The sequence below is a fragment of the Psittacula echo genome (assembly GCF_963264785.1).
Source record: "Psittacula echo genome assembly, chromosome: 14".
Taxonomy (NCBI): domain Eukaryota; kingdom Metazoa; phylum Chordata; class Aves; order Psittaciformes; family Psittacidae; genus Psittacula; species Psittacula echo.
The window spans coordinates 7,786,637-7,813,877 of NC_137750.1; the positions used below are offsets into that span (position 1 = coordinate 7,786,637).

The window sequence follows — 27,241 nt, forward strand, 5'->3', positions numbered from 1 at the left end:
CAGAAGAGGGGGAAGAGAAAATCAGGAGAGACAAATTAGAATTAAACACCGTGGAATGTTAAACAGGTTACGGGCTACCGTTCTAGCCAGTGCGGTTAGGCAGCTTAGTGAATTAATTGCTTAGGAATTAAAAATAAATTATTATAAAATAGATTTCTGTACATTTTACATACATATATATCTCTTTATATACGCAAACCGTGCTGGGCAAGTCATTACAGGGGATTTTTCCCACGCCAGCCTCAGTCCCAGCCGAAGTCCTGCCCCGTCATCTGGTAGAACTTCATGTTGAAGGGCCGGTAGAAGTCCCGCAATCTCTGCACCACCTCCTGGTCTATGTCGGGGTGGGTCCTGCCTTTCGTCTTGCCCAGGCAGTGGGGTTTGCTGCTGCCTTCCGCCTTCTTCAGGCACGGGAAGCCCTTGGTTTTGTTGAAGTAGAAGTGTTTGTCGGTGATGATCCTCTTGAGGCCCAGAAAGTCCTGGACCCGGCCCAGCTCCCCCGCGGGGTCGCTGATGAGCCTCTCCCCGCTCACAAAGAGGATCTGCCCGATGGGGAAGTAGAGGAGCCAGTTCTCCAGGTGCTTGGCGTAGATGCCAATCTGGATGGCGCTCCACGAGGTGTCGATCAGGCCCGTAGTCCTGTTTTTGAAGGTCAGGCTCTCAAAGGTGGGGATGTCGGGCTTCTTGGAGAGCGTCTGCGTGTAGTCCGAGATGGCTCTGGTCACGGGGTCCCGCACCACCACGATGAGCTTCGTGCCCTTGGACATGGAGGAGATGCGTGCCGGGGCCTCCTTGGTGACAAAGTAGCTGGGGGTCTTCTCCATGGTGATCTGCCCCTCCAGGGTCCTGGGCATGAGGTCCCTGCCGGCAAAACACACAGACATGGGTCAGAACAGCACCTAACAGCAACAGAAATGTGCATACATATATATCTATCTGTTCACACATAGATACACAAGATTTCTTCTTGCTAAAATGCCTTCACAGGCCATTTAGCTCATACAGATAAATCCATTTTCCATTGATTCAGGGATTAGGGGGGGATTATTATTAAAGGCCACTGCATTAGAAATCCAGCTGAGTAATCTCCCAGTTATCCATGAGTGGATTAGCCTGGCTACACTCTGCACCTGGAGCATGGCTACATGTACCTCACCAGCAGCAGACTGGCCAGGGTGAGTCCTGAGCTGCACAAGATGGCTTTCCTGGCTCAGGTCAACACCAGAGAGCCCCCAGCCTCAACCCAGAGTTTGTTTTCCCCATAAGAATGAGAAGAATGGTGCAGAAGAAAAGCAGGAGCTCATTGGACCACGTCCACTTTGCTTTCCCTTAGCATCCCAAACACAACACTTCCCCCAGTGCAGGCAAGAGGGTGCAATTTGTCCCTGGCTTGTCAACAGCAGGACCTCACCCAACCACAGGGGTCTTCTCCCACCCAGCTTCACCCATTGCTTTACTATTCCCTATCATTGTGCAGACTGGTTCCCTCATAAGCACTTAGAAGGAGCACCAAGAGCCGATTGTGGCATCTTCAGCACATCCCAATCCAGCAACCAGTAAGGACAACCTCTCCCCTGTACTGTCACACAGGCTACAGCATGTCAGAATACAGGATACAACCATGGAGAACACAACCTCAGCTCATGGGCAGGACGTACCCTCACTAAACACCCTTGAAGCCTAAAGCCTTCAGCAATTCCACCCTATTCCCTGCCTATTTCTAATCAACCACATGGGGAAAACACTAGACAGCTTGTAGTAACGATGGAAGTGGCACAAAGCAGGAAAAGTAATTTTTTCCTATCATTCACTAGGCAAGCCTAAATATTTTAGACCATTTGCCAATTCTTTGCCTTTATAACCCAATGGGACTCATTTGCTCTGGGTTGCGAGACACTTAAAAAGAAAAAGGCAAGAGGGGAGCCAGCCACAAAATTAAAGCTATAAAACTTGATTAAGTTTTCAAAGCACAGAGAAATAACCAGGCAGTGTGTGACCTGCAAGCCTCAAACAGCCTTTCCTTCAGACCCACAACACTGCACACAGAGGCTGCTTGTTCCCTGATGGCCATCTCCTCCCTGACCGCTGTTATGCTTCTAAAGTAAAGATTACCATAGGCTCTTGCAATTAAAGAAGCCACTGGTAATTTGTGCTAAAGCCAATGGTTGCCCCAATTAAAAGTTCTCAGGCCAAATAATAGGAAAACCAGGAATGAGAGGTCTGACTGAAATCAAAAATCATCATCACATGCCTATGAAAGTTGGTCACTAGCTCTTTATGCAACTACTATTTAGCTCACATCATACCCAGTATTCTACTTCACCAGCTCCTGGCATTAATTTTATGCAACGTGTTTACTAGCAAGGGGCACCCCATGTCTGCACCTTCAAACTGCAGGTGAGGTGTGCTTGGGGGCTGCCCATAAAGCCCCTTCTCCACAGAACCCACAATGAGAGATGATGTCCATATCAGACCTACATGGGTCAGTGGGAGAGGTGGTGATGGACAAGCTGGACTGTGGAGGAAGGGGCTTGTGGAAACCTCCAGCCAAGCCCACGGCTGATGGCAACACTTCAGGCTGTGATTTCAAGGCCATGCAAATGGAGTTACACATGCAGAGAGAAGAATCACGCTGATCCTATCAGACACAAGAGCTTCTGGAAGTCAGGAGCCAGTGTGTGTGCCAAAAACCAGGAACCAAAATAAAGCTCTAATCCTCTGCCTTTTTGGCCAGCTCTGCAAACCCGTAACGCTGTCACAGAACAGAGCCAGTCAATAACGCTCACAGAGCAACTCTTCAATCTACTGTGGGCCGATGTGGATTTCAACAGCCTACTCATTAAGTGGTGTCTCTTTTTATGGCCATATTAAACCTGAGTTCTACGTCCTGTGCTGGCCACTGACTGCTTTCCAGCTTGATTTAAGAGGTTGGTTTCAACCCACAAAGTCCTTAATGACCTGGGACCTGCCTAGAGGAAAGGCTGCTTCCCAAGACCTGCTCAGGATGGCCGTGTTGCACTGAAGCCTTTGGCTTCAGGTCAGGTCCATCAGATTGCTTGTGTACAGGGCCCTGCACCTCAAGACCAACTTCTCCTCCAGGACTACTACAGTCAGTATGTATCAGTCTCCTGGGAATGACACAAGGATCATTTTTCCCTCCTTGCACAAGAGAGGCATTGGGTAGGGCTGGACCACGAAACAGGAGGAAATTGCAGGAGGTGGAGGTGCCAGGTCAGTTGATCTGGTTGGGAAATACAGGCTCCTGGTTACACAGCACACTGTGTAAGTGCAAGAAGCAAGGAGTAACTCTAAGGCATCCACTGGCCTGATGTCAGTCCCTTTGCAGATCAGTCAGCTTCTGAACCCACGAGTCATTTGCAGCTGAGGACATCCAATAGAGGTGAGAGCACCCAGTTCCGTGCAGGTCTAGACCCCCCACATTATTGTTCTTTTTGGAGAGGACCCAAATCCTTGCTATTTGCAGGACATCTTGCTGGTGACCCATCACAGCAAGAGAAGCAGGATAAGGCTCATTGACACTACTACTGCCCGCTGGTTGGTCAGCACAGGCTGAGATGAGCAGAGACAGAAATGAAGCCTTTTCAACTCCAGAATGAGAGCCAAACACACCAAACCCAGTCTTCATATGTTAGCTCCAGCCCTCCCTTTAGTGTACCCAGACAAATGCTCAGCAAAGCCCCAAACCAAGATCCTCAGGATCATCTCAGACAGTCCCTTGTTTGAAAAGTGACTGTGTGAAAGCTGGACAGAAGCAAGCAGTCACATATTGCAGCCCATGGACGTGGTTAGAACCTCTGACACCGTCACATCCAGGAAAGCAAAGTTTTACTGCATGGGCCTGTCAGTTGTGAGGAGCTTTCCCATGGTTTCCATAATTTCCCACAGAGGCTCCATCCGTCATGCTGGCAGCCAGAGACAACAGAGCCTCAGGGACAGGAGGAACTGGTAGGTTGCCTGGTCTGTCAGTGGAAAAGTCACCAAGAAGTGTTTCTTCCCCTTCAAACCACAACTGGAGGAGGGCAACTTGGCCCGCGTATGGCACCACAGCTCCAACCCAACACACCAACCATACACGTTGTGGAAGTAGGACCAGATTCCAGCTCTGAACACTTCTGCTCCTGGGACTCCAAGACAGCAAGGGCTGTGCTAAATCACAGCCGTTATAAAGGGAGGGGAAAGAGGAGCTGTAATGGTCAGAAAAGCTGCAGCCACAGGATGCAACCCCCTTAGGCAACAGGAGCAGGGTTCAGCTCCATGGTGCGTGCACAGTTTAGCCCTGGGGCAGCTCCTGATGGCTGTGGAGCCCTCTGTGTCCATGGAGGCTTCACAGGCACGTTAGGGACCTGGGCAGGTTCTGCCAGCACTGTTTGGTGCCAGACGAGAACAGCAGAGGTGCAGCTACCGCTGTGGTCCATATGGGAGAGGGAAGGGAGACAATAAAGGGAGTCAGGCTGTGGGAAACAGGGAGCTCAGGTGAGCCCTGGGACAAAAGCAGGTGCACCCGTCGGGACAGGGCTGGATGGAGACACTACTGAGGGGTGCAGCGGACACTGTAGTGCCAAATACAGATAGTATGAAAAGCTTGGCAAGTAGTCCCTGCTCCCTTGTTATCCTCCTGCCTTCTGGCAACCTGGAGTTCAAAGACCTCAGGAGCCAGCATCTGCATTCAAATCATCCCATTTCATAGTGACTACGAACTGTCTGATCCTTTCAAACCTGTGAATACTTTTGGCCTTGAGAACGTCCCACAGCAGAGAGTCCCAGCACTGAAGTACTGCATCTAACCATCATCTGAACCCTTTCCTTACATCCCTGCTTGGGAAGGGATGCGGCACCTGCTTTCTGAGCATGGAAGAAGAGAGAATGAGGAGATGCAGGCTCCAGGCAGTGTTTATTCCCCTCCAAGCCTAAGCACTGGTGGGGTTCAGCACTGCAGCACTGTCAGGGGTCCCAGCAAGAGGAGGGAGTTGCTGCGTAAGCAGAGATATGAATCTTCCATAGGCAGAGAGCAGAGCCCCTAACCCCGAGCCATTAACATGTCAAGAGGGACAGAGCAAAAGCTTTTTCTTTAATGAATATTTCCTCCAAGAAGCCTGCACCCTTCGCAGGCGAAGCGATAGGCTTAGTCTAAAGATGGATTGGCCTACTTTACCTATTAACCACTTAAGACTAATGTAATAAAGGCTCTCTCTATTCAAACAGCCCTAATCTCCAGCCCCACGCAGCTCCGAAGCCTGGAATGAGAAGGGATGCTAAACCGAACTCCATCGCTCTGCTGCTTGGGGAGGCTCTGGGAGGGGGGGATTTACTATTACTTTAAGTGCAAACTTCTCCAGTGTGAAAACTGGACCTGGAGTGAGATACATTTACAAAGTGGGGATGACAGGTGGCCAAACAGTAATCCAATCCTGATTCCTAATGCCCTTTGTGGCAGCTTTTGTCTGCGCAGAGGGGCTCCAGGCTAATCTGCTGCCACTGCTCAAGGAGGACCAGGCAAGGGGCCGGGGGGGTCAAGGGGACCTCCACAACCTGTTGCTGTGTTATGTGCTGCAGGTAGGGCAGAGCACAGCAGTCAGTGCTGGCTTTATCCCTGGGGATGTCTGTTGGTCTCTCCATGTACCTCCTGCTGTTAGCAAACACCCACTGGGATAAATCCTTCCAGGGTCTGCTGGAGCCTGATGCTCCAGGGCAGGACTAAGGTGATGAGCACCCTGGCCGTCTGGCCGTGTGGAGGTCACCGTCAGGCTGCCCGTGAGACCAGCATGCTCAGGTGCTCCTGCTGCTGAACAGGAGTCCCAGAGCTAAGCAAGAGCTAAGCAGATGATGAGCTTTCCTTCCTGGGAAGGGTTTTGTGTCAGACAGATTCCTACCCAGCATCACTATTGGAGATGCTCTCTGTGCTCCAGCACGCCCAAGAGTTGAAGTCCCACTGGTGTTAAAATCAAGGTGGCCCATGCTGCAGCGATGGTACCCTCCGGCATCAACCCGCTCTGCTCCAGACCAGCCCCTTGCTCTGAGCTGCCTCAGTTTCCCTCTGCAATGATAAAAGCTCTCCTAGAGGAGATGGACAGCTGCGTATAGGATATTGTAACAGCAAGAGAAGTGTTGTTAGAGTCAGCATAAAATGCCACAGCATCTGGATGCAGCTATGAGCGCTCACAGCAGTCCCCACAGCGGCTCTGCCAGCAGATACAGCAAGAACCTCCTTTGGTGCAGGATTCCTAGGCTTTCTCCCCACAGCTGCTCCCTAGAAGCAAGGAAAACAGGGGAAAGGGGAGAAAAAGCAAGTCAAACTGTTTCGGACATCAGCCACATTCGTGCCAAATTCAGGCCTGTAATCCAGAACCGTTTGCTTTGTAGCCCAGTGGTGCACAAGCAGAGCATCCAACCTATTTCTGGCCAGTTTCTACCCGAATTCCTGACTGGTGTTTCAAGAGACAAAAAGGGATTTCTTGTCAGAAAACCAAAGTTTTGGCAAACTGACTGTTTCTAGGAAGAGTGCCCTCGAATTCTCCCAAAAGGTTGCCTACAACTGCACAGATTAGATTGAAAGATTATGGTGAGAAGCAAACAAGCCTCCTGTACTTGGGAAAGCTCCAGAGGAGCAGAAGATGAGACAGGTTGAAGCCTCATCCCATTCCATGTTGACGCCTTCCAGCAGTTTGGTCTCCTGTCCCCATCCCAGCATGGTCCTGCACTGCTTTGCTGCAGTCAGGATCACACCAAAGCCAAAGGGCTTGTTTCTAACCACAGACCATCCATCTACTGCCTTCCATCAAGCACACTTTTGAGGAGGGCTTTCCTGCTATTCCTGCCCTGCTCAGCCAATTCTCATCCTAAATCCCCCTGTTCCTCCGTCTCTTCCCCTCCTGCCCCATCCCAATAAATAAATTTAGGCCAAGTGAGCTAAATCTAGTTCTTTAAGAGAAACGATGGGGGTGGCGTCTCCACTGCTGGCACCTTTGCCATCCAGCCCACTCGCTCAGCCAAGGCGCTACCCAGTTGACCCCAGTCTCCTCCCAGCATGTCACTCTCAGGAAGTGAGATGCTCTCATGCAGCAGTGATCAGTGCAGCCAAGGGCTGGATTAAACACACTCATAGCCCCACACTGACACCTGACAGGGAGCAAGAGCCCTGCAATGCTCTGGGAAGCAAATACCCAGAGCATCACCAGCACTGCCAGCTTGGCTTGAAGGCCACCACGCTGGACCCATCCTGACCCCTCCTCATTCCAAGGCTGATCACAGCATCATCAAACCTCAGAAACACCTGACAAGCCCAGAGAAAGACTGTTACAGTAATGAAGTGTTTTAATTACATCATGGAGCCTGCCATCAGCATCAAGGTCAACTGGCTTCACAATTACCCACTTGGCTTTGACTCTCAAGGAGAAACAAACAGAGGGAGAAGAGGCAAGAGCAAATTCCTCTTTGGGACTCGGAGCACTCGTTGGGTTATTATCTGATACATCACATATTTCTTACCAAGCTGGTTTGCACCAAGGACCTGAACAGTAGCAGCAGCCTCTCCTCTTTTTATGACCAGTGGTGAGGGCAACACGTGTGCCTTTGTCTCGAGCGGGAGCCCGTTGTTTGGGTTGGCAAGTTCGACAACAATAAAAGGGAACGGCTGGGAAGCAGGCTCGGCCCTTTTGAAAGGGGTGTAACCCTATCCAGCTCCCTCCGAGCCCCGGCACCACGGTGACACAAACCAGATGATGGGAATTAATGAACTTTGGGGGTGAAGAAGGGGTAGGTAAAGGAGGAGGGGAAAAATATGTGGGCCTGAAACCAATGTCCTTGCTCTTTGCCCCCAGATCTACCAGGTGCCCTTCACCTGTTCAGGGACTTTGGGATTAAAGGAGGGAGAGGAGGGCAATGGCATGCGAAGGGTCCCCCATCTTGCAGCCGCTGTGGGACTTCAATGAGGCCAAATAGCTGGCGGCCACAGGTGGCATCACCACATACCCCACAGGCACAGGCTCTGGCCCGGCTGTGGAGTCTGATCTAAGTTCCTTTGATGTGGATAAAACACCCCATCAAAGGCAGGGGGTAGCAGGGAGATGTGGGGCATTGGCAGATGGTCCTTTCGTCCCCACTCCATGCAGGCAGAGCCTGTGTGTGCCAAATGGCCCCAGCAAATCAAAGCAGTGCCTGGAGGAGGGGACAACGCGTTGCAGCAACAGGGTACCTGCTCCAGGCCAGACCCTGTGGCCCTGGCCATAGGGGTACTAGGGCAGAGGAAGGGCAGGGCAAGCAGCATCCCCTATCCCGCACCGCCCTCCCAGTCTCCATCCAGATTCAGTTCAGGGGCTTTTCTGGGTCTGATGCAGTTTGGACACCTAATAACCCTCAACTGATCTCTATTCCGACCCCTTGCCCAGGTTCCTCCTGAACCCTCCATGCAAACAGCCTGCCCTGGGTCCTTGCTTTGTCCATTGCGCACCAGCTCCTAGCCTCAAGCCATAGCCCCAGTCCTTGCACCATCAAACCACTCCATCCCTCCCTCCATCTCTACCCTAGCACAATGCTGTGGAGTATCCTACCTTCCCCCGAGGCATCTCTTTGCCAGGCTGAGGTTTCCCAGCCTCTTGGTCATTCTTCAAACAGAAATTGCTCCAGCCCTAAAAGGATAAGCCCAAGATGTTGCCACTATCACCGTGTGGACTCATGCACCAACTAACCACAGGCTGCAGAGATGCGGGGCTTCTTTGGATTAGGAAGGGGCAAATTTCCCCTTATTTCCTCCCTTTTCCCACAACAACAGCCCAAGATGTTACAGCTGCCCAGCAAGAATTCTCCCTCCTGCTCTGCTGGAGCCAGGCAAGATATTCATCAAGTTCACCACTTCATTATATAGGCCCTTGTCTTTATGTAAACACCGAAGCCTCTTTCTGTCCCCCCATCATACTTAAAAGCTCTGAACTTCCACTAAATAATTATCTTCACTGGGGGGAGAGGAGCAGCACTTTACATATCAAAGGGCTGCTTTGGAGGGATTAACAATAATTTAAGATGAAGTGGTAAATATTCTATTCACTCCAGTTCATCTCCAGTAATAATTATAATCCTATTAGCGAGGTCCCAAGAAAGTGATTGCATTATCAGCTAGCGAGCATCTATGCGGGCTTCTTGGAGGGGTGGGATGGGGGAGGCCATAGGCAAGTAAAGAAGTGAAAGCAACAAAAGATGCAATTGCCAGCACCTCCCCTCCCCCAGAAGGATTTGGTCCCCATTGTCCCCACACCTCAATGGTGCTTTGCTCCGAAAATAAGAGCTTTTGAGCGCACTAAGGGGGTGGGGCTGAAATGAGCATCTCGTTCCTCTCCGTCCCCCCCATTCCCTTTCATTGCTGTGGGTCCCCCCTCCTGGTGCTGTCCGGCCGACAAAGAGCACACGCTGCTGCTGTAAAGGGGGTACAGGGGGCCAGAGCAGCGCTGTGATTAAAAGCTAATTGCTGTTTATGGGTGAGTTCTTTAGCCCAGCATCACCAGACTGCACTGCCCACTGGTCAAGTCATGTGAGATTACTCTAATCTGTTTCCCCCCAAAAAAGGGAAGAAAAAGACCGGTTTTGTTTAAAAGCAGAGCAGGGAGGAGGCAGTTCTGTGAAACTCATGATTTAAGGGGAGAAAAAAACCCTAAACCCAGCAGGAAACACGATGGAGCTAACTGGCAAACTGGGAATAAAGGCTTTTTTCCAGCAGATTACGGGGCCAACTGTCTCTGCCAAACTGTGTATTTCACTCCTGTGCTGTGTTGCCTCTTAATATACCCTGCTGGAGTGTTTAACTGTGATTTATCTCTGCAAGGAGCACCAGTGTAATCTCCTTCCCTCTATTCTGGCACCTGAAGGCCACCAGTGTAAGACCTTGGCACCTCCACCAAAAGCAGGTAGCTCAGCTCTGTTCACCCTGGCATGGATGCAAGTCAGCAGCTACTCCAGAGCTGCACCAGTGCGGGTGTGGAACAAGCCAATATTACTTCCATGGTGTCCAAGAGTTTATTGCAAAGCAGTAGAAACATTTTTCTCTATAAATTAAACAGACAACAGCCTGGAAGGGAGGAAAGAGGAGGAATTCCAGGCATCTGCAGAGATTTCAGTGCTCACAACTCACTCCTGGGGAAAAATAAATTCTCTGGACTGCCTCTTGCTCTATCGCAACCAGAAGGACCAGCTATTTCTCCTCCCTCCAGAATTTATAGCCTGGAGTTAGTGCTATGTGTGCTAAGCTCCTGCTATGCAAAGGTTTGGTAGATCCACTTAAGGATTCATTGCAAGATGAAGTTCTGCTCTCAGAGCCTCTTTGAGAGACTGCAGGTTTAACACATCCTCCTATCAGATGTGTTACTACTTAGACTCAGCTTTACTCAGGTAGTGCTGATCCTGCCCTTCACAGGAAGCAGGAACTGGGATCTGCTGAGCTCGGACTGCAAGCACTAAAGTAATGTCCCCATCCAGAAAAAAAGGGAAAGAGAGTCAGGGTCTGGAGTCTCCAGCTTATCTGCGGAAAGAAATAAAAGGCAAACCCAAATTGTGGCTCAGAGCAGTTCAGAGCAGGTTTAAGCACAGGAAGCCTGACTTGGAAGATGCTTGAAAGCAGATAAAAACCCCCTCATAGCTGTTGTCATAGGTGTTGGGAAAATGCTTCTTTGCAGCAAAGGGAACAATCTCCAGTGGTTAAACCCCATGGATGTGGGGATCTGGGGGAGGCAGAAGCTGGCACTGAGGTGCACAGAGCAGTGCAGACTGCTTACAGCTTGTTAGCTTTCAGCACAGCATCCTCCTGGCTCTACTGAAGGGATGCACTGTGGGGCTGGACCTGCCATGGGACACCCATGCTCCTGTCACACCGGAGTACCCTGGGGCTCCTGCCCCCACTTAGGACACCAGGAGATAACCCCCAATCCAGGCAGTCCATGGCACATACTTATAAGCCAACATTCTGGTTAAGTAAGCACACAGTGACCGCTGCAGCAGCCTGTCTCTGGATGCAGGCAGCCAGTCTTGGTGACCAAGTCTGAATGCTTAGAAACACCTAACAAATCTCCACCCAGGACAGGACTACAACGAGGTGAACTTCCTTCACTGCTCCTCTCCCCTGGCATTTCACTGGCTCCAGTTTTGCTCTAAGGTGGAAAGACCGAAACCAACCAAACTAACTCACAAACCAAAGAGCCAACCCCAAGCTAAATGCTGTGCAAGTCAACAGCCACTGAACAAAACCCAACCCAGCGAGACACCGGTGGGACCACGTTCCCCTATTGCCACGTCCATAAATCACAGCCCTGCTGAGAGGTCTTTTGTGTTTTCCTCCCGCCACAGACGTTAATGCCCTGGTCTGTGCGCCTGCACAGGCAGGTAACAAGTCACACTGATAATGCCACCCTTTGTTCAACACCCAGCGTTTGCACAGCGAGGACTTTGCTTGCCACATTTCTCCTCATCAAGCCCAGCCCTCCTGTGCTGATAAGCCCTGGAGCCCCTTTCTACCCTAAGCAATGCCCCAGCTCCCACATCTCATGTGGGGGTAGCATCCCCCCTGTTATTCATCTGCCCTCAGGGTAATACATGCCAAAGGTGGGCTTAAACCCCTGTACTGGGTGAAGAGCCCCAGGAGGGACCGGTACCAGTGTTAGCCATGTGACAGCCCTGCTCTTCCTCTTCTTCCTCACCATGGGCATAGCAAAGCAGTGAAGGGAGCAGGAAAACTGCTTTATTCACCCAGCAGCACTTTCCTCCCAGCACTGGCAGCCCCTGGAGCATCTTCCATGGGATGGCTGAGCCAGAGCCTGCCAGCTCCTCTGCAGCGTGTGGGAAGGGAGCTCTCAGGGTGGCAGACCCAGGGCAGGCTGGAAAGAAGCCTTGAGACAGACACACATCTACAGGAACCCGCCTTCTGCACCTGAAGGGATCCGATGGGCACCCAGCACCACCTGAACAGCAGGGGCCTTGGAAACAACAGCTCAGAGAGCACCAGCTTTCTGGTTTCACTACGGAAAAAAGGAAGTCACCATTTTGCTCCCTGCCTTTTGATAATGCTCTTAACACAAGAGATGAAGGAAAGCTGCTGCCAGACCCCAGCTGCACGACTCTACCTAAAGCAAACCCAAGGCAGCCCCGTATCCATGCAGCTCCTCCGCAACTGTCTTAAAGATAAGGGGGATGTCCCTTCTGACCAGAGGATGGAGCATCTTTCTGGTGGCAGCAGTGGCAGTGGAGAACAGACTCACCAGAGGAGAAGCAGCTACGTGGGAAGGTGCCCAACCAAGCAAGCACATCCTGCACTGCTCATTGTCCTGAGCATCCCACCAAGTGGGTCAAGCATTTCAAATTGGTTTAGACTTCATTCCAAACAGAGTCCCCCAGTTGATTTCTGAAAGTCTCCTGCAAAGCAAAGGAGGGTTAGCATCAACCCAAACCACCAGTAATCTGGACACCGTCCCACTCCGTGTGTCTCCCCTTGGGCTGAGCTGTATTTGCCACCCGGTGGAACAAAGTGCCTGGTAAATTAAAATACCAGTGATCCTCTTGGTACTGATCCCTAAATGCATTTGAACACAAATGGGATTGTCACCTCAACTCATCTGCTAATGGATTTGTGATTCACACTCAAAGGAGCAGCACTAGAAATTAAGCTCCACTGTAAACAGACCAAAGTAGTGAGACATTTGTCTAGAATGGGATTTTTCACACACCCCACCCCAACATCTCCAATCAGGCCATAAGGACCTCCCGAGTCTCTTCCCATCCTTTTTACCTCCTCCAACCCCAAACATCAAAGACTGCAAATAAAATCAAGTTCCAGGACCAAAAGCGACTGTGCCCATTGAGGCAACGGAGCTATGGGCTCCTGGTGCCACCACGTCCCAAGGTGGGTCCCAGCCACGCTGCAGGACTCAGGGTAGAGCAGAAGGAACCAAGCCAGCCTCGGGAAGGAGCGAAGTGAAGCAGGGAGACAGGCACCAATTAGGGAAACATGAAGGGGCAGGTCCGCCTGCAGACTTCCCCTCCTGCCCCAGTCATTACATGGGATCATGACGTGGTCATAAACAGTCAAGGAAACAGAGTCAAGAGCTCTTTAAAGAGCAGGCTCAGCTGGTGGAGATGCTCCACTGCAAGTACAACAGATGCAAAGCACTGCTTCTAATTAAAAAGGTATTCATGTAATTAGAGACTTCACATGGCCATACCGGTGATTTGAACTAGTCCAGCACACTCAGGCTGTATTTAAGAGTGTTCTCCATGCTTGTCCTCCACTTCTGACTACTTGGGTTGTCTTTCTTTGAAACCCTGTCCACCTCTTCACACAGGCTGCAATGGCAGGTCTACAGCTACAGTGGCAACCAGAAGGGACCTTATGGAGCAAACCCACATGTGTCAACACCCAGCACTGACCTGCAGCATCCCATCCTCTTTCCCTCGAGGGCCAATTTCCATCTAGAGATGGCAAATGGGCTGAATCATCCCAAAGTCCTTCCAGCCCTTGTACATGAAGAACAAAGTGGGCCTGTCTGCTAAGGCCCTGGAGCACAACCCAAGTGAAGTGACTTTTCCCTGAACACTGAGGATGCTGAATGACAGCTATTGTTATTCAGATGGAACCGAGTGTCAGATTAACAAATCAATGGGCATAAGAGATATAAAATGCGTTGCCATTGAAGCCTTTCAAATACCCAAACATATGGATGTACCAAATGTGAATTGTAATTGACTCACTCGCACCTTTGATCTCCACACCCTTGGGCTCCCAAAGGGACAGCCCGGCCCCCTCTGACCCGGACTGAACTGATGCAGGACTCCATTGTGAGCCCTCACTAAGTCTTTTCTCCCTGCCTCCATCTCCTGCATGTACAGCCTGGCATCTGAAACAAGCCGGCTCTGCCTCAGAGCCAGAGAGATGAAGAGTGACGTCCCATGTTACCCAAGTGCATGGGCACCTCTTCCCACCAGCTCCCATCCCTGGTGGTGGCCCTCGGTCAACTGAATGTGCACAAGGAGATGGCCAGGAAGCAGCAGAAGAGGCTCCAGAGCGATGCTGATGCTCGCTCCCCCACTACTGGAGCAGGACGTGGGCTCTGTTCAGTTTTCCAAGGATTTCCCTGTGCAAAGCCAAGGATCAGACTTTGCTGATGGGCTCATGGCATGCACGTGCCCTGACTGTAAAACCCAGACTGGTCTGGAAGTGCTGAAAGCCGCTCTGCTTTTCTCCAACTGCCTCGACAGCACGCGCTTAAGAAACATGATTTTTAGGGGTGTTTCTGAAGCTACATTAAAGGAACCTGGAGTTTAAACTCAACATTATCCCTAGATTTTTACTTTGGGGGTTTGGCGTGACCGAGTTTTCACCAGTTTTAGGTAGATGTGAGCAGAAACAAAAAGAGCATTGGTTTTGATCCGATACAAATCTCAACTCCATGGGAGTCACAAGGGAAGCATTTGTTTGGGTTTAGTTTCAAGCCTCTTTACAAACATCAAGATGCTGTGGCTTTTCCAGGAAACCCAGCCCAGTTTATTCTTCCACTTCCATGCTGCAAATCCCCCACAAACGTGCTTCCCCTGGAGCTTTTAACCCCATTATAAACAGACCAAGGTAGTGAAGCATCTCTATAGAATGGGACTTTTCATCCCCCCCCCTCCTCAACCTCCAATCAGGCCACTAAGAACCTCCCGAGCCTCTTCCCACCCTTCCTACCCCCTCCAACTCCAAACATCAAAGAGGAAATAAAATTAAGTTCCAGGACAAAAAAGGACTGTGCCCATTGAGGCAATGGAGCTATGGGTTCATCACGTCCCAGTGTGTGTCCCATGGTGTTCCCATGGTGGGGAACAAATAATGCAGCTCAGCTCTTGCTACAGTGAACCTCAAAACAACAGGAGTCTTGAAACGCCTGTTGCTGGAGATAAATCCCAGCAGCTATTCCCAGCACCAGGCACCAATACAGAGTGAAGCATCCCCACTGGCAGGGCAGAGGTTTTGCACGTGTCCCTTCTTCCAGCACCAGCAAGGACATTCGGGTTGATGGGGGAACTGGGTGAGCCAGGGAATCGCCTCAAGCTCTGTCTCTACTGGTTTTGGGCTCAGCCCCAGCTTAACCCAACTGGTAAACCTTATAGGGATGCCTGAGTGCGTGACAACCACAGGGCTCGCCCACAGAGGACCTGAAGAAGGAGAAGACCATGGGGAGGAAAGCGGGCGAGAGGAAACTCCCAGGCTCTTAATCTGCTTTAGGACCACATGAGCTTTCTGTTTATATATAGCTGAATTAATTGTCACACTGCATTTAGCACTGTGACCTTGGCACCGGCCCTGGGGGGAGCCAGCAGCCCCGGTGCAGCCGGCCAAGGCGCCGGTGTATGCAGAGACACTGGCGCAGGGCTGGCGGCAGCTCCAGCCTGTCATTACCAGGAGCAGACAGCAGCTCCCGGCCCCTCTCGGCTCGCAGCAAGCCCAGGTTAGGTTGAAACCCCAACCGGCTCTTCCACTTCTGCTTTGGCAAGGCTGATATCTTCTCCCAAGGCTTCGTTCGCTGCTCAGCATCCCTCTATTAGCTATTCCCTCTGCTTTTCCCAGCGCCACGCAGACAGCCCAAGGCTCATGAACCTCAAGAGGGAAATTAAGGAGAAAAACTATGAGCTTTGTGTTATGTTGCAACGAGTTCAGTGCAGTGTTGGGGGAGAAGGGAGGAGATGGGCTATGCCAAGCTCTTCCTTGGGAACAGGCAGTGCTCAGGCTCTTTGGCTCGTGGGTACCTCACTTTGCTCAGTGCAGCCACAGTGAAGCCAGGGCAGATGGTTGGGGGTGTTTAGAGATGTCCACCAAGCCCATTGTCCCACTGCTTCAGGAGCTTCCCCCATCTCATCCCGCTCGTGGGAGATTGGGAACAGCTCTGGCACTCATGGGACTGGCTCCAATCCAGCACAATTCACCAAACACATCACCAGATGTGGGTGCAGGGGGTTTGGAGCATTGGGCATCACCCCAACACACAGACACAGGGCAGAGCAGAGCCATGGGGTCCCTCTGTAATTCCCGTTTAGGAGCCACGTTCTCAGCCCCACGTATAAACCATTAGAGGACCATGTACACCCACTGCTGGGACACACCTGCTGATGTTTACTCCTGCTTTCATTCCAAGCCTCATACACCTTTAAAGAACACAAACGGGAGGCACGCCAGCACTGCAGGCCCTGCCAGTTCTTAAACAAATAGGAAATAGCTCAGTGAGACAGCGAAGCACGGGGATAATGCAGCGCCGGGGTTCCGTCCTCCCCCTAGTGACAGCAAGATCTCTGCACCAAACCCCATCACCGCCAGCCCCACATCAAGAATACAGCTGCAGTTCAACCCCAGTGTGATGTCAGTGCTTTCTGCCTTCCCCGTGTTTAATCTTTCACCAAATCGACAGTTTTCTATCGATTTCCTATCCTCCACATGCTGCGCTCCTCTACTTTGTAGACTTCCAAGTTTTAAGACAAGCTTACATTCGATACTCAAGACAGGCTGCAAGCTGAAGGCTTTACTACAAAGGCTGCGGAGCTGCTTTATTGAGGTTAGTAATTGTAACGGATTTTGGCTTCTGTGGAGGCATTTCCTGCCATCAGTCACTCACACACATGCTGAGGGCCTCATCCTGGAGCCCTCCACCAGGCAGGACTTTGGGCTGCACTAAACACCGCCAGGTTTGGGGATCTGGTCCAGCTCTGGCCACCAGCACATTGCTGAAGACTCATCTCCTCATCAGAGCCCTCTTCCCATGTGAGAAGTGTATGGGTTTTAAAGAGAATGAGTGTTTTCACTCCAGCTGCGCTCAGTGCTGCTGGGCTGCGGTTGTGGCAGCACAGGATTTGGCCTTGCATTCACTTTCAGCAAGGGATATATAAAACATATACATCCCCCTATAATATTAAACATCAGCCTATAAAATGAAAGCCCGTGCACAAGGCTCACTTTCTTCTGGAGAAGCTGCTGCTGCGCTGCCAGGGCTGCGCACCGGAGCGCAGAGGCTGTGCCAGCTCAACGGAGAGGTTACAACTGCTTGTATCTATTACTAACCAGCCACGTCAGTGGATGTGCAAGGTCCCCAGCAGCACCAGCTGAGAGCACTGGGCAGAGAACAGCTCTGGTCTTAGGAACTTCAGCAGCACAAGACTTACAAGGAGGTGAGGACAAGGGAGGACCGCTCCTCTCCATCAAAGGTTAGCAGAGCCGAGCTACTCAGGTGATGCTGCACTAAGCCAGGTCAAGAGCAGGGTGAGCCATGCACAGCCCTGCCTCCAAGACCGGCTGCAAATTAAGCTCTGGGTCAGATCCTCTGCTGCCATAAAGGGCCATGACTCCTTGTAAGCCAGCGCTAAGTCACAGCATCCCTCAGTAGAGAGGCTCTTCTTTGTAGGGAGAAGAGAAAACAGAACTGATTTGGGAGCAGGCTGGTTCCAGGGTGTTTCTGAGGAGATTACTGTAAAGTATTTAGCAGAACATGGCATTATTTTTCTCTAAATGAAGTTCTCTCTTTCCCTACTGCCCACCGCATGGCAGGACATTGCCACACTCATGTATTTCAACAGAAGAAACTAAGAATTGAACTATTCATTTACTAGAAATCAGCACGAGGTCTTTTGTCACCAGCACGTCTATATCTATGTTCCTCCAACATTCCCATCAGCATCATCTAAACCCCCAACCACCCAAACTTCTGATCCTTCCCACACACCCCTCCTCACCCCTCACTGGCCCTCACCCCCTCCCAGTATATATAAAATCACCACCACCGAGTCTACTTTAATTCTCCATCTTCGGAGCTATTACAAGGAGGAAAACCACCACGGGGAACACTTGAAGCCAACATAGCAACAGGTGATCTCCTTCCTGTCACTTTTACAAATGAACTAAGGTCTGTTGCACATCATGTCTGAGCAGTTCCCACCATGCCCAGGCAGAGATCCTCAAGACAGAGGGGCTGCGCTCCTGACCTTGGATTCCTCTTCCTACCTGACCCTGATGCGATGCCCTTCCTGATGCACCTTACAAGCCCAGAAGCAACTCCCTGCCAGCAAAGTTACAGCACCGGTAAACCCCTGCCCTGCGTTAACCCCATCTTCCCACCGAGAAGGCTGACAATCAACGTGTTTCATCACGGGAGCCCTTGTTTCCATTAAGAAAGTTGAGATAAGGCCCATTCACGCAGCTGCCTTCTGGCTGCCACTGGTGACAGCCTCTGGGCTGAGCTCCTTTATGAAGCACACGGTGTTTCTCACGAGGTAATTAGGAAACGCACAGCGAGCTGCTGAAAGACCTGAAATTGCAGCGGCGTGGGCAAGCCCCGGTACAGTCAGCAGCAGCAAGTCAGGACCCAGCGCAGCACTTAGTCATTTCACGAAGCCAGGAGGAAGCTGCTCCTCACATACCACACGGTGACAACAGGTAGCAGGCGATAGCCCCTGACCTCCTAATTACACCACTGAAATAACGTGCCCTGCTATTTGTTGTGCTTTGAGCCCATATGTTAACCCTCCCACATGGCCCTTGCCCATTCATTATTCCCCTGAGCCCATTGATCACCCATGGTCGCACCACCAGAAGACATGAACACTGAATGGTTGCTAAATCAGACTTCTTCCTCCTTGGGATGGATTAACAGCATTGAATCCTGCAAGCAAAGCAGTTTAGCAAGTGAAGCCTGATGTTAAGACAAGTCCATGATCATGCGTGGTTGAAAATACAGCTCAAAAGCATGATGATTTGGGTAGTTTTTATAGCCACCGCATAAAGGCTTGCTGGATGCCTTTAGAAACAAAGCCTTCACTGGAAGCGCCTTGAGGTATCCGAAGCTCGGGGTGTGTTACAGACATCTGCCATGGGCCACTTGAAAAGAAAGAAAACACTAAATCCCATAGCCAGAGTCAAGCCCATGGGTTTTCATTCCCATCGTTTTCATGCCAAGAAGGCGCACACGACGTTCCCCATGCACGCCGCGCGGCGCTGCGCTAACGCGATTAGCCGGGCAGATCCACCATCCCCATAAGTCACCCCCAATGCATGGTCAACTTGGAATAGTTCAGCAGCTCAACAGGTGAGGCCATGAAACTCGATCACGGCAGACAATGTCGTTCCCCCCCTTCCCAGCGTCGTGCTGGGAAGGACTTGTCACGTGCGTCATATCGGGCAACATGCTTGAAACGGAGCAGAGCGCGCTGAAACCCCAGCAACACGAATAATCTTTGCCATCTGTTTGAACAACTCAACCCTCCTCAGATCTAAAGGAATGAGCCCATGCAAACACAAGGGCCTTGCTGACTGATTATAGCAGCCCAGCCCTTCTTTTTTGGGGCCATTTGCTTCTGAACTGCGCCGAGTGGCTAAAGGCAACAGCATGGGGAACCGGCCCAATGGACAAGGGGGTACGGAACCCTGCACATGTGTTGAGGGGACCATTAGAAGTCCCCATTCAAATGCAACACGTGCAAGGTCAATAGATATAACAAAGAAATTAAAAATCAACAAGAAAACCAAATCTCAATGGGAAAGTTGCTTGGCAAAGCCATCCCGGAGAACACAACGGTCCTTTAGGATACGTTCATTCCAACCCGACGTAGCTCATGAGAACGCACGCGAGGAACTGCTCTTTGCTCAGATACAGTCGTTTGCACCCAAAGTCCAGTTGGGAGAATCAAGACCGTTTCCAAACCTCCCGAGGCCAACGAACCTTGCGACACGTTGAGTTTTGCAAGCACTTGGCTGTGTCGGCACAGTTAAGCGGCAGCTATTAAACCCTCGCTACCACTGCGAAGAGAAGACTACAGAGAATGGCCAAACTCCAGGGCACAATCCTGCCTCGCTCCAGATTTCCCTCTGTTCCACAAGGCTTTCACCCCAGAACTTTAACCATCATTTCCTTATCCTTCCCCTGCACCCAGCGTGGCCCATTGTGAGCATGAACACTGTGCTGCTCACACCCCCACGCTCCTTGGGGCAAAAAAAGAGGGTTTTGGGGCAAAATCGAAGATAAAATATGAGGCAGTTTCTCATGATTCAGGAACTGCTGTGAAGCAGCAGGCTGCATAGTAAGCTCCCCAGTGACTGGGGAGGCTAAGAAACGCATGTCTGAAGCCGTTTACTGCACGCCACCAGCCCATAGGGCCTGATCCTGCTGAGCCAACCCACCCCGCCTCAGCATGGAGAATGAATTAAGGCAGCCTGGCAGAGCGGGAAGATAAAACCCCAGGGTTTTAAGAATTCAAATAACAAATTTAAGGCAAAAAAGGGGGAAAAAAGGACAGAGAGGTCCCACATTGTGCTGCGGGAGGTGGAGGAGCTCAGACTAATACCGCTATCGAGTTTTCGGCTAGCGTAGCCATGGCACGGGGTTTGCTAGCAGAGAGCTACAGCCTTGAAATATAAATCAGTGATGTTGAGTGGGGCTGGGAATGCTCAGCCCACGGCAGGAGGGACGAGGCACTACAGCTCGCTGGGCTTAAAATGGTTAAAAATAAAGCAAATCAATCAAAAAACCCACCCCAAAACACATGACCCTAATGACACCGGGTTTTTTCCCTTACCTTAGATTAACTGTAGGAGAGCAGGCTTTCAAGCCCCTAGAATATTTAAAAATGCATCACTGTTGGCAAGAAATAAGGAAAATAAAATAATTCAAAAAAATCATCATTTTCCAGACCTGCAAGGAACACTTTTCCCCCCAACTCACACAGTAAACCCTTACTTTACTCATAGAGGAAAGAAACAACTTCCCATTTGTCCGGGCAGCCGGACACTCGCGCATAGGCTACGGAGGAGCTGAATTCCTACTGCTGGGAAGGGGAAAAATTCTTCCCTATCCAAAAGTCCCAGGCACTACTTAAAATGAGTCTGCAATAGTGGCTGGATCCCGTTTCTCCTCTGTCATGGTACATATTTCCACTCGAAGCAGTTAACATGCTGTATTCATTACCGGGGGGGGGGAAAAACCCCGCAATGTGCGGACAGAAGTTGTTTCCATTCGATTTCCAGTTATCTCACTATTGAAAAATTAATGTAATGTTTCCCTCTGCTTTTTAGGAACAGAGGTCGGTGCTATTGATGCTATTTTGTCTTCTACACCAAGGAAATAAAAGCAAACAGATTTCATTTCACTTGACAGAAAATAGAGCAAGAAAAAAAGGCTGTATTCCCTCCTTTAAAAGTTATTTTCTATAGATGAAAACTTTAGTTAATTACTGCTCCGTGTCTAAATGTGAGTAACTGCAACCACCCCAAACCAGAAGCTAAATAAGCAAATTTGTGATGTTTTCTGCCTCCCAAACACAGGAAAAAAGACATTACTGTGGAACACTGTTATATGGCAGGGAAAACTTCAACGACAAACCAAAAACTCCAAACAGAAACTACCCGATTTAGCCAGAATCCAGTCGAATAAAATACACTTTCGACAAGACACGGCCCTAAAATTGCATCTTTATCTTCCCAAAGCCAGGGGATTGGATTTAAACTTCCAGGACTGGGTGCTGAGGACACAAGCAACTGCTCCCGTCCCAAAAGTTCTGTCCATTTGTGTGAAAGCATCTCAAAAGCAGAGGCGAGGCTTGCCCAGCTCGCTCCAGCACGGCTGGCACGGAGGCTCTTTTATAGCATTTTTAATCTGGTTTTATTGGGCCATTAACAAGAAAACACAAATGCATCTCCTTATTGACATGAAGATAATAAATAAAAGCCTCATTAGAGCTTGGAGAAAGAAGCACGCTCTCAAGAGCGCCGAGGAGCCAAGATTCACTGCAGTCAGTGGGAGTTTGGAGCTTTATAGTATTTGATTTGTAGCGCTGAGATTTATAGGCACAAACTTCTGCATCTAATACAAGCTGAAGTTAGAAATAACACACGATTACCAACAACTTGTCTGTCGATCTGAGCAAATACCTCCTCTCCCCCCATCTATTCTGCATTATTCAGTCTTCCCAGTCGAGCTGGGTCCCAGTCCCACAGACACACACAGACTCAGATCCTCGGGGTGGTTTTAAGACATTCAGCATCCCTCACGCTCGCTGCTTTGGAGCGATGCTATTCAGATTCGTTGTATTTCAGTTCAAAATCCCCCTTTTGCAAAGATACCATTTAATAAAGCAGCATTGTGTTTCCAGGGATGGGGCCCACGTTCCTTCAAAATTAAGGTGAAACTTTCCAAAGTTCCATGAAACTTTGATGCCAACTTCTCCAAATGTAAAAATAACACGGATCCTTTAAACACTGACTTTCGCCCGCTGCATCTGGGATAACAGATTAATGTAATCATAAGCATTATTCTCTCCTTCTCCCCTTCCACCTCTTACTTGTAAAAGATTAATCAACCATTTTATGGTCTAATTTAGGCGCCTAATTAAAAACAGAGTTCAACACGTACAAGACCATTTTGATAATAAATCCTGACAGGTCTCCAGCTCTGTTACTTGCAAGTTTTCCTTCCAAAAGGGGACGTTAAGGTGGGTTTTTTTAGACCAACTGAGTTCATAAAGATTTTCTGTTGGTGGCTATGGGCTGCCCCACTCCACCCAAATTCTGTATTTTCATTAAACAAAGTGCTTTCAGAATGACCTTCTCCTCGCCACATCTTATCCTGCATTCGCTGCACTAACTGCCGGGGGATGGCAGCGGTAATAACGAGACTAAACCTAATCAGAGTCGCGGAGTGGGAACTTCAGGACTATAAAGAGGTTGAAATTCACAACTTCACAGCTCGTATCTCGCTTCTAAGTTCCCATCTCTGCTCCTACAAGCGCTCGGCACAAAGGCACAGTCAAAATGTTCTTGATGAAGGAACTTTAACCATAAAGGGAGGAGAAGCCACGTTAAAGCGGCTCCCACCAGAGCCGGGAACCCTCCGAGCCACGCAAGTCCCTGCTCTTAGAGCAGCACTTCCACACTCACCCTTGCAAGGGCAAAACCCAGCGCGCGTCTGGGTTTTCCTACCCCGGGGCCGAGGAGCCGCATCCCGTCCCGCAGCACCCGCTGCGGCACCGCACGCACCCGGTACCTCGATTCGAGCCGCCCAGCGAGTGGCCGGCTCCGCAGCCGATTACAGCGGCGGGGGAACGTTAACGGGGAAGGAGCGTATGAAGCGAGCGACGAAGTTTTCCCCAGCTCCGGATCCGCACGCACCGCTCCGGCAGCGCCCGACGGGGCTCGGCCGCCGGCGCTCCCCGAGCTCCAGCAAAAGCACAACGAAATAAGCGTTAAAAACACGTATATTGCGTTAATATTTAACCTTTATTTAAAGATTAAATACGGTCTGGCCAGCGTCAAGCCCGCGACCCCCCCGCCGCCGCCTGAACTAACGGGGGAGCCGCGGTCCGAGCGCGGTTTGTGTCGGGGTTTTTTCGGGGTCCGCATTTAGCGGAACATCCGCGCTCGGCCGCGGGCGCTGCGCGACCTGCCCCGGAGCCCGCGGGGGACACACGCACAGCGCTCGTTCCCCCGCCCGCCCCAGCCCGTCCCGTACCTGTACCAGGAGAGTCCCCGCTCGTAGTTGCGGTCGAAGAAGTGGGGCTCGGCGCCGACGGCGCGGACGTCGGGGTGCACCCGCAGGAACTCCAGCAGCGCCCGCGTCCCCCCCTTCTTCACGCCGATGATGATGGCCTGCGGCAGCCGCTTGGTGCCGGAGCCGTTGAAGAAGCTGGAGAGGGGGCCGGCGGCGTCGGGCGCTGCCCGCTGCTCCTCCAGGCTGCTCTCCTCGCCCGGCTCCCCCGGCAGCGGCGGGGCTGCGCGGGGCGGCGCGGGGGAGCCGCGGGCGGCCAGCCCGGAGCAGGAGCCGGCGCAGGAGTAGAACATGTAGAGCCAGAGGAAGAGCATGATGAAGAGCAGCAGCAGCCTCCGCCTCAGCGGCGGCAACGCCACGGGGACATCGAGGCAGCGGTTCAAGCGCTGCCCCATGTGCCCGCGGGCGCGCAGGGATGCATGGCTGGAGCGCGCCCGGCTCCGCTCGGCTCTGCCCGGCGCCGCATGGGCACCCCCGAGCTCCGCACGGCCCCGGGACCGTGTGTGCAGGGCGCTGCCCGCCCGCCTCAGCGCCGCTCTCCCGCCGCCCGGCAGCGCAGGCAAAGGCGGTGGCAGGGGCGGGCCGCGGGGCAGGCGATGGACAGCGCCCCCAGCCTATCATAGCCGCGCTGCGCCGTATAATGAGCCGGGCGGAAGAGCCAATCAGAAGAAGGAGAAGCGAGCAGGGGCGGGGCGGAGAGGGCGAGGGGAGGCGCTGATTGGCTGAGCGGGGGCGGGGGGGGGCGCCCTGCGGCTCGGACCGTCGGGGCCGCGGCTCCATCCGCCTGCCCTGTCCCGGCGCGGACCGTGCGGGCCCGCGGGGCGCGCTGGGGCAGGGCGGGGGGAGCGGGGGTGCGGTGATGGCGATAGGGAAGCTCCCGGTGGCAGGGAACGGCGATTTGAGGCTGTTGGAGCTCAGCACGGCCGGGCTGCGGGGGGCTGACGGCGTGAACCAAGGCTCGGGTTCGCACAGGGAGCGCCCTCGGGCTGAGTGTGCCCCGCAGGGCTTCCACTCGGGAACGTTGATCACACGTGGCTTTATCCCTAAACGGGACTGAATGATGAAACACCAAGTTTACTTGCCAGACGGAAGGGTTCAGAGGGCTGCTTACCGTGCATCACGGAGGAGAACCGCAGGACAAGATAATGCACCTCGGGATTGTCCCTGTTGCTCCACCTATCCCTCAGTGCCCTCACTGCATTAGCCCTACCTGCGGACAGTGCACAGCCGAACGCCCGGTGCGATGGCCGCATCCTTCCTCTGGAGGCTGCGGGACAGAGAGGGAAGTGCGGAAGCCCACATACTCCTGATCCCACTCCCCGCTCCCCCCCCCCCGTGGTTGCGGGGAATTGCCAGCTGGGGGTCGGGCAATGGGGAATCACGGTGTTGGGGGCATCTCAGTCATTTCCTCGTCCTCTTCCTCCCCAAAGTACTTGGATTTACCTATTCTTGTGACGTGCACTGGCTTTTCCATGAGCACTGTGTTTGCTGAAACCCCAACCTGTACATTCTGTCACAGTCCACGTATTGGGAGCAACACAACACCACCACAACACAACAGCCCGTGAACACTGAGTTGAGAGCATTTGGCCAAGGAGACTATTCCCATGACACCACCAGCTCTGGGATCCTCCTTCCCATTTCCTTGTGTGTCAGAAGCGATAGCATGATGCTGACTGATACCAGCTTTACATCCATTCATGAGAAGCGGACTGTTCTGCTCACGCTGGCTGTGCTCTGAGTGTCTTGTAAAATAATCCCAAGCTATAAACTAGACTTTACAAACTAATGAAACCAGGCAGACTGCGGAGGGGAAATAAGACCCCGAGGGGTGGATGGGTCCTCTGAAAGCTGCTCAGGGGATTAACAGAGAGCTAAGAAGAGTGCTTGGGCCATCCAAGCCCCCATCATCATCAGTGCCGCTGGTCCCCATCCTTCCTGGGACCAGGCAAAGCTGATTTGGGGATGAAGCAAGGAGATGTTTTGTGCTTCAACTCCAGAGTCAAACAGCCAACAACTCCAAAGCAGTTCTCTGCTATTAGATAAAAGGAATGGCGCTGCTGGTGTGAAGGGTGATACCAACGAAGCAGAGATGAACTGTAGGAGGAATTGCTTTCTAGTTTCCCTCTGTGTGCTGGCAGAGCTCTGCCAGCTGGCCCAGACTGGTAATTGTGAAGGGAATTAAAGAGGACATTTCCAGGCAATGCATGAATCACAGTTGCAGGCAGCAATCACTCCACAAGGGACACAGGCTGTCTCTCCCAGACCCAGGTTTACTCACCCCTTTACTCAGCGTTCTGTACACCTCAAACCCTGCTGCTTCCATGCACGGGTTGCACCACTGCAAGTTTCTACACCCATGAGGTAAGAGGGAAACCCTTCAGGTGGAATAATTCTCCTTGTTCCTTACATCCACCAGCACCAGCCAGGATAACATCAACAAAATGTCACAGAAAGTTTGGCTTAAGCCCTTAATGTATGTCAGCTGTAGGTTGTAAAAGTTGGATTGGCTTTAAGAAAAATAGCCCCAAGACAGGTTTTACTGGAACTGTATCTTCAACATTTGGATTTTCTCCCTGGGAATGGCAAATGGGTAAGTGATCAGAAACAGCATCCGAGCAACAGTGGATCAGGAGGAGGGATGAGCCCACTCTGAGCTCTCCCTGGAGCAGGGGGTGCAGGTTTGGATAAGTGGGTTGAGAACCAGTTGTGGCTCCATCTTCCATTCTGACCCATGGGTCTCCTCTGTACCTGCTGCCACCTCAAGAGCAGGGCTCCAGCTTGCTTTTGCCTCTTGCAATCAGTTAAACAGCAGTTATGGCAGGAGCACGTGTGTTGTGCCCCACTGATGAGGGCAACAGAGCAATGGGGGCTACACAGCGAAGAACCTGGGGTTGGAAAGAAATGGGCACAAACAGGAATGCAAGGCTGGGTTTGCCCCGTGCTGTTGCTGGAGAGCTCTTGAATCATAATAGTGGCTGTCTTGCTGGCTGGTTCATCAATAAACTAATTGAGCTGCATCAGTACAGCCTCTGGATTCTGCTTCTTGATGATGGATTTATTACACAGATGGCACTGGGAAGCTCCTGATGGTGGCACTTAATGGAGCATCACTGCGATGGAAGTGCCAGCTCTGCAGAACAAGGCAGAAAGCAGAGAACCATCACACCTTCAAGCTGAGATGATCAAAGAATCCAGCAAGGACAGAGGAAGGGTCAGGTCTGCAGGCTCATCCACCCTGGATGGCTCTTCCCAGGCCACTTGCCCTGTGTCATGTGCTTTCCAGCATCTTCTTGGAGTCTGACACAAGGCAGCATCTCTCAGTGCTGATCCCACCCTGTTGGCACAATGCTGTTTCACCTGGTTGCTTTATCTCTTCCCAACTAGAAAATCCGTGTTCCCTTCCATTTATTTCCCACTGAACAGGCCAGTTCTGAAATGCTCAGTATCTTCCTTCCTTCCAAAGACTTGTATGTCAGTGACGGGGCACACACAGCTCTTTACAGAGCTGCAGGAGCCAGTCCTGCTGGCGCAATAAATAGGAGCAGGTACCCAAAATCAAGTCAGGGTACTCTTGGTCCCAATCCAGACAGGAAGCCATTTCCTCAACACGGTCACAGTTCAGTGGGGAGAAACGTAATTCATGATGTTAATCAAGTGCATGTTCATGGGAAAACAAGGCATTCTGGAGCATAACC

The 27,241-nt window shown here is 51.6% G+C and overlaps 1 protein-coding gene across 1 annotated transcript; it reads right to left on the reverse strand.

Annotated features, from left to right (window-relative positions):
* Positions 1 to 242: 242 nt before the first annotated feature.
* LOC308226976 (heparan sulfate glucosamine 3-O-sulfotransferase 3B1-like) lies at positions 243 to 23,938 on the reverse strand (the record flags this gene model as incomplete). Its single annotated transcript, XM_080629211.1, has 2 exons — positions 243 to 861; positions 23,508 to 23,938. The coding sequence occupies 2 exons, from the start codon at positions 23,936 to 23,938 to the stop codon at positions 243 to 245; spliced, it is 1,050 nt and encodes a 349-aa protein (XP_080485337.1).
* Between the last annotated feature and the right edge of the window lie 3,303 nt (positions 23,939 to 27,241).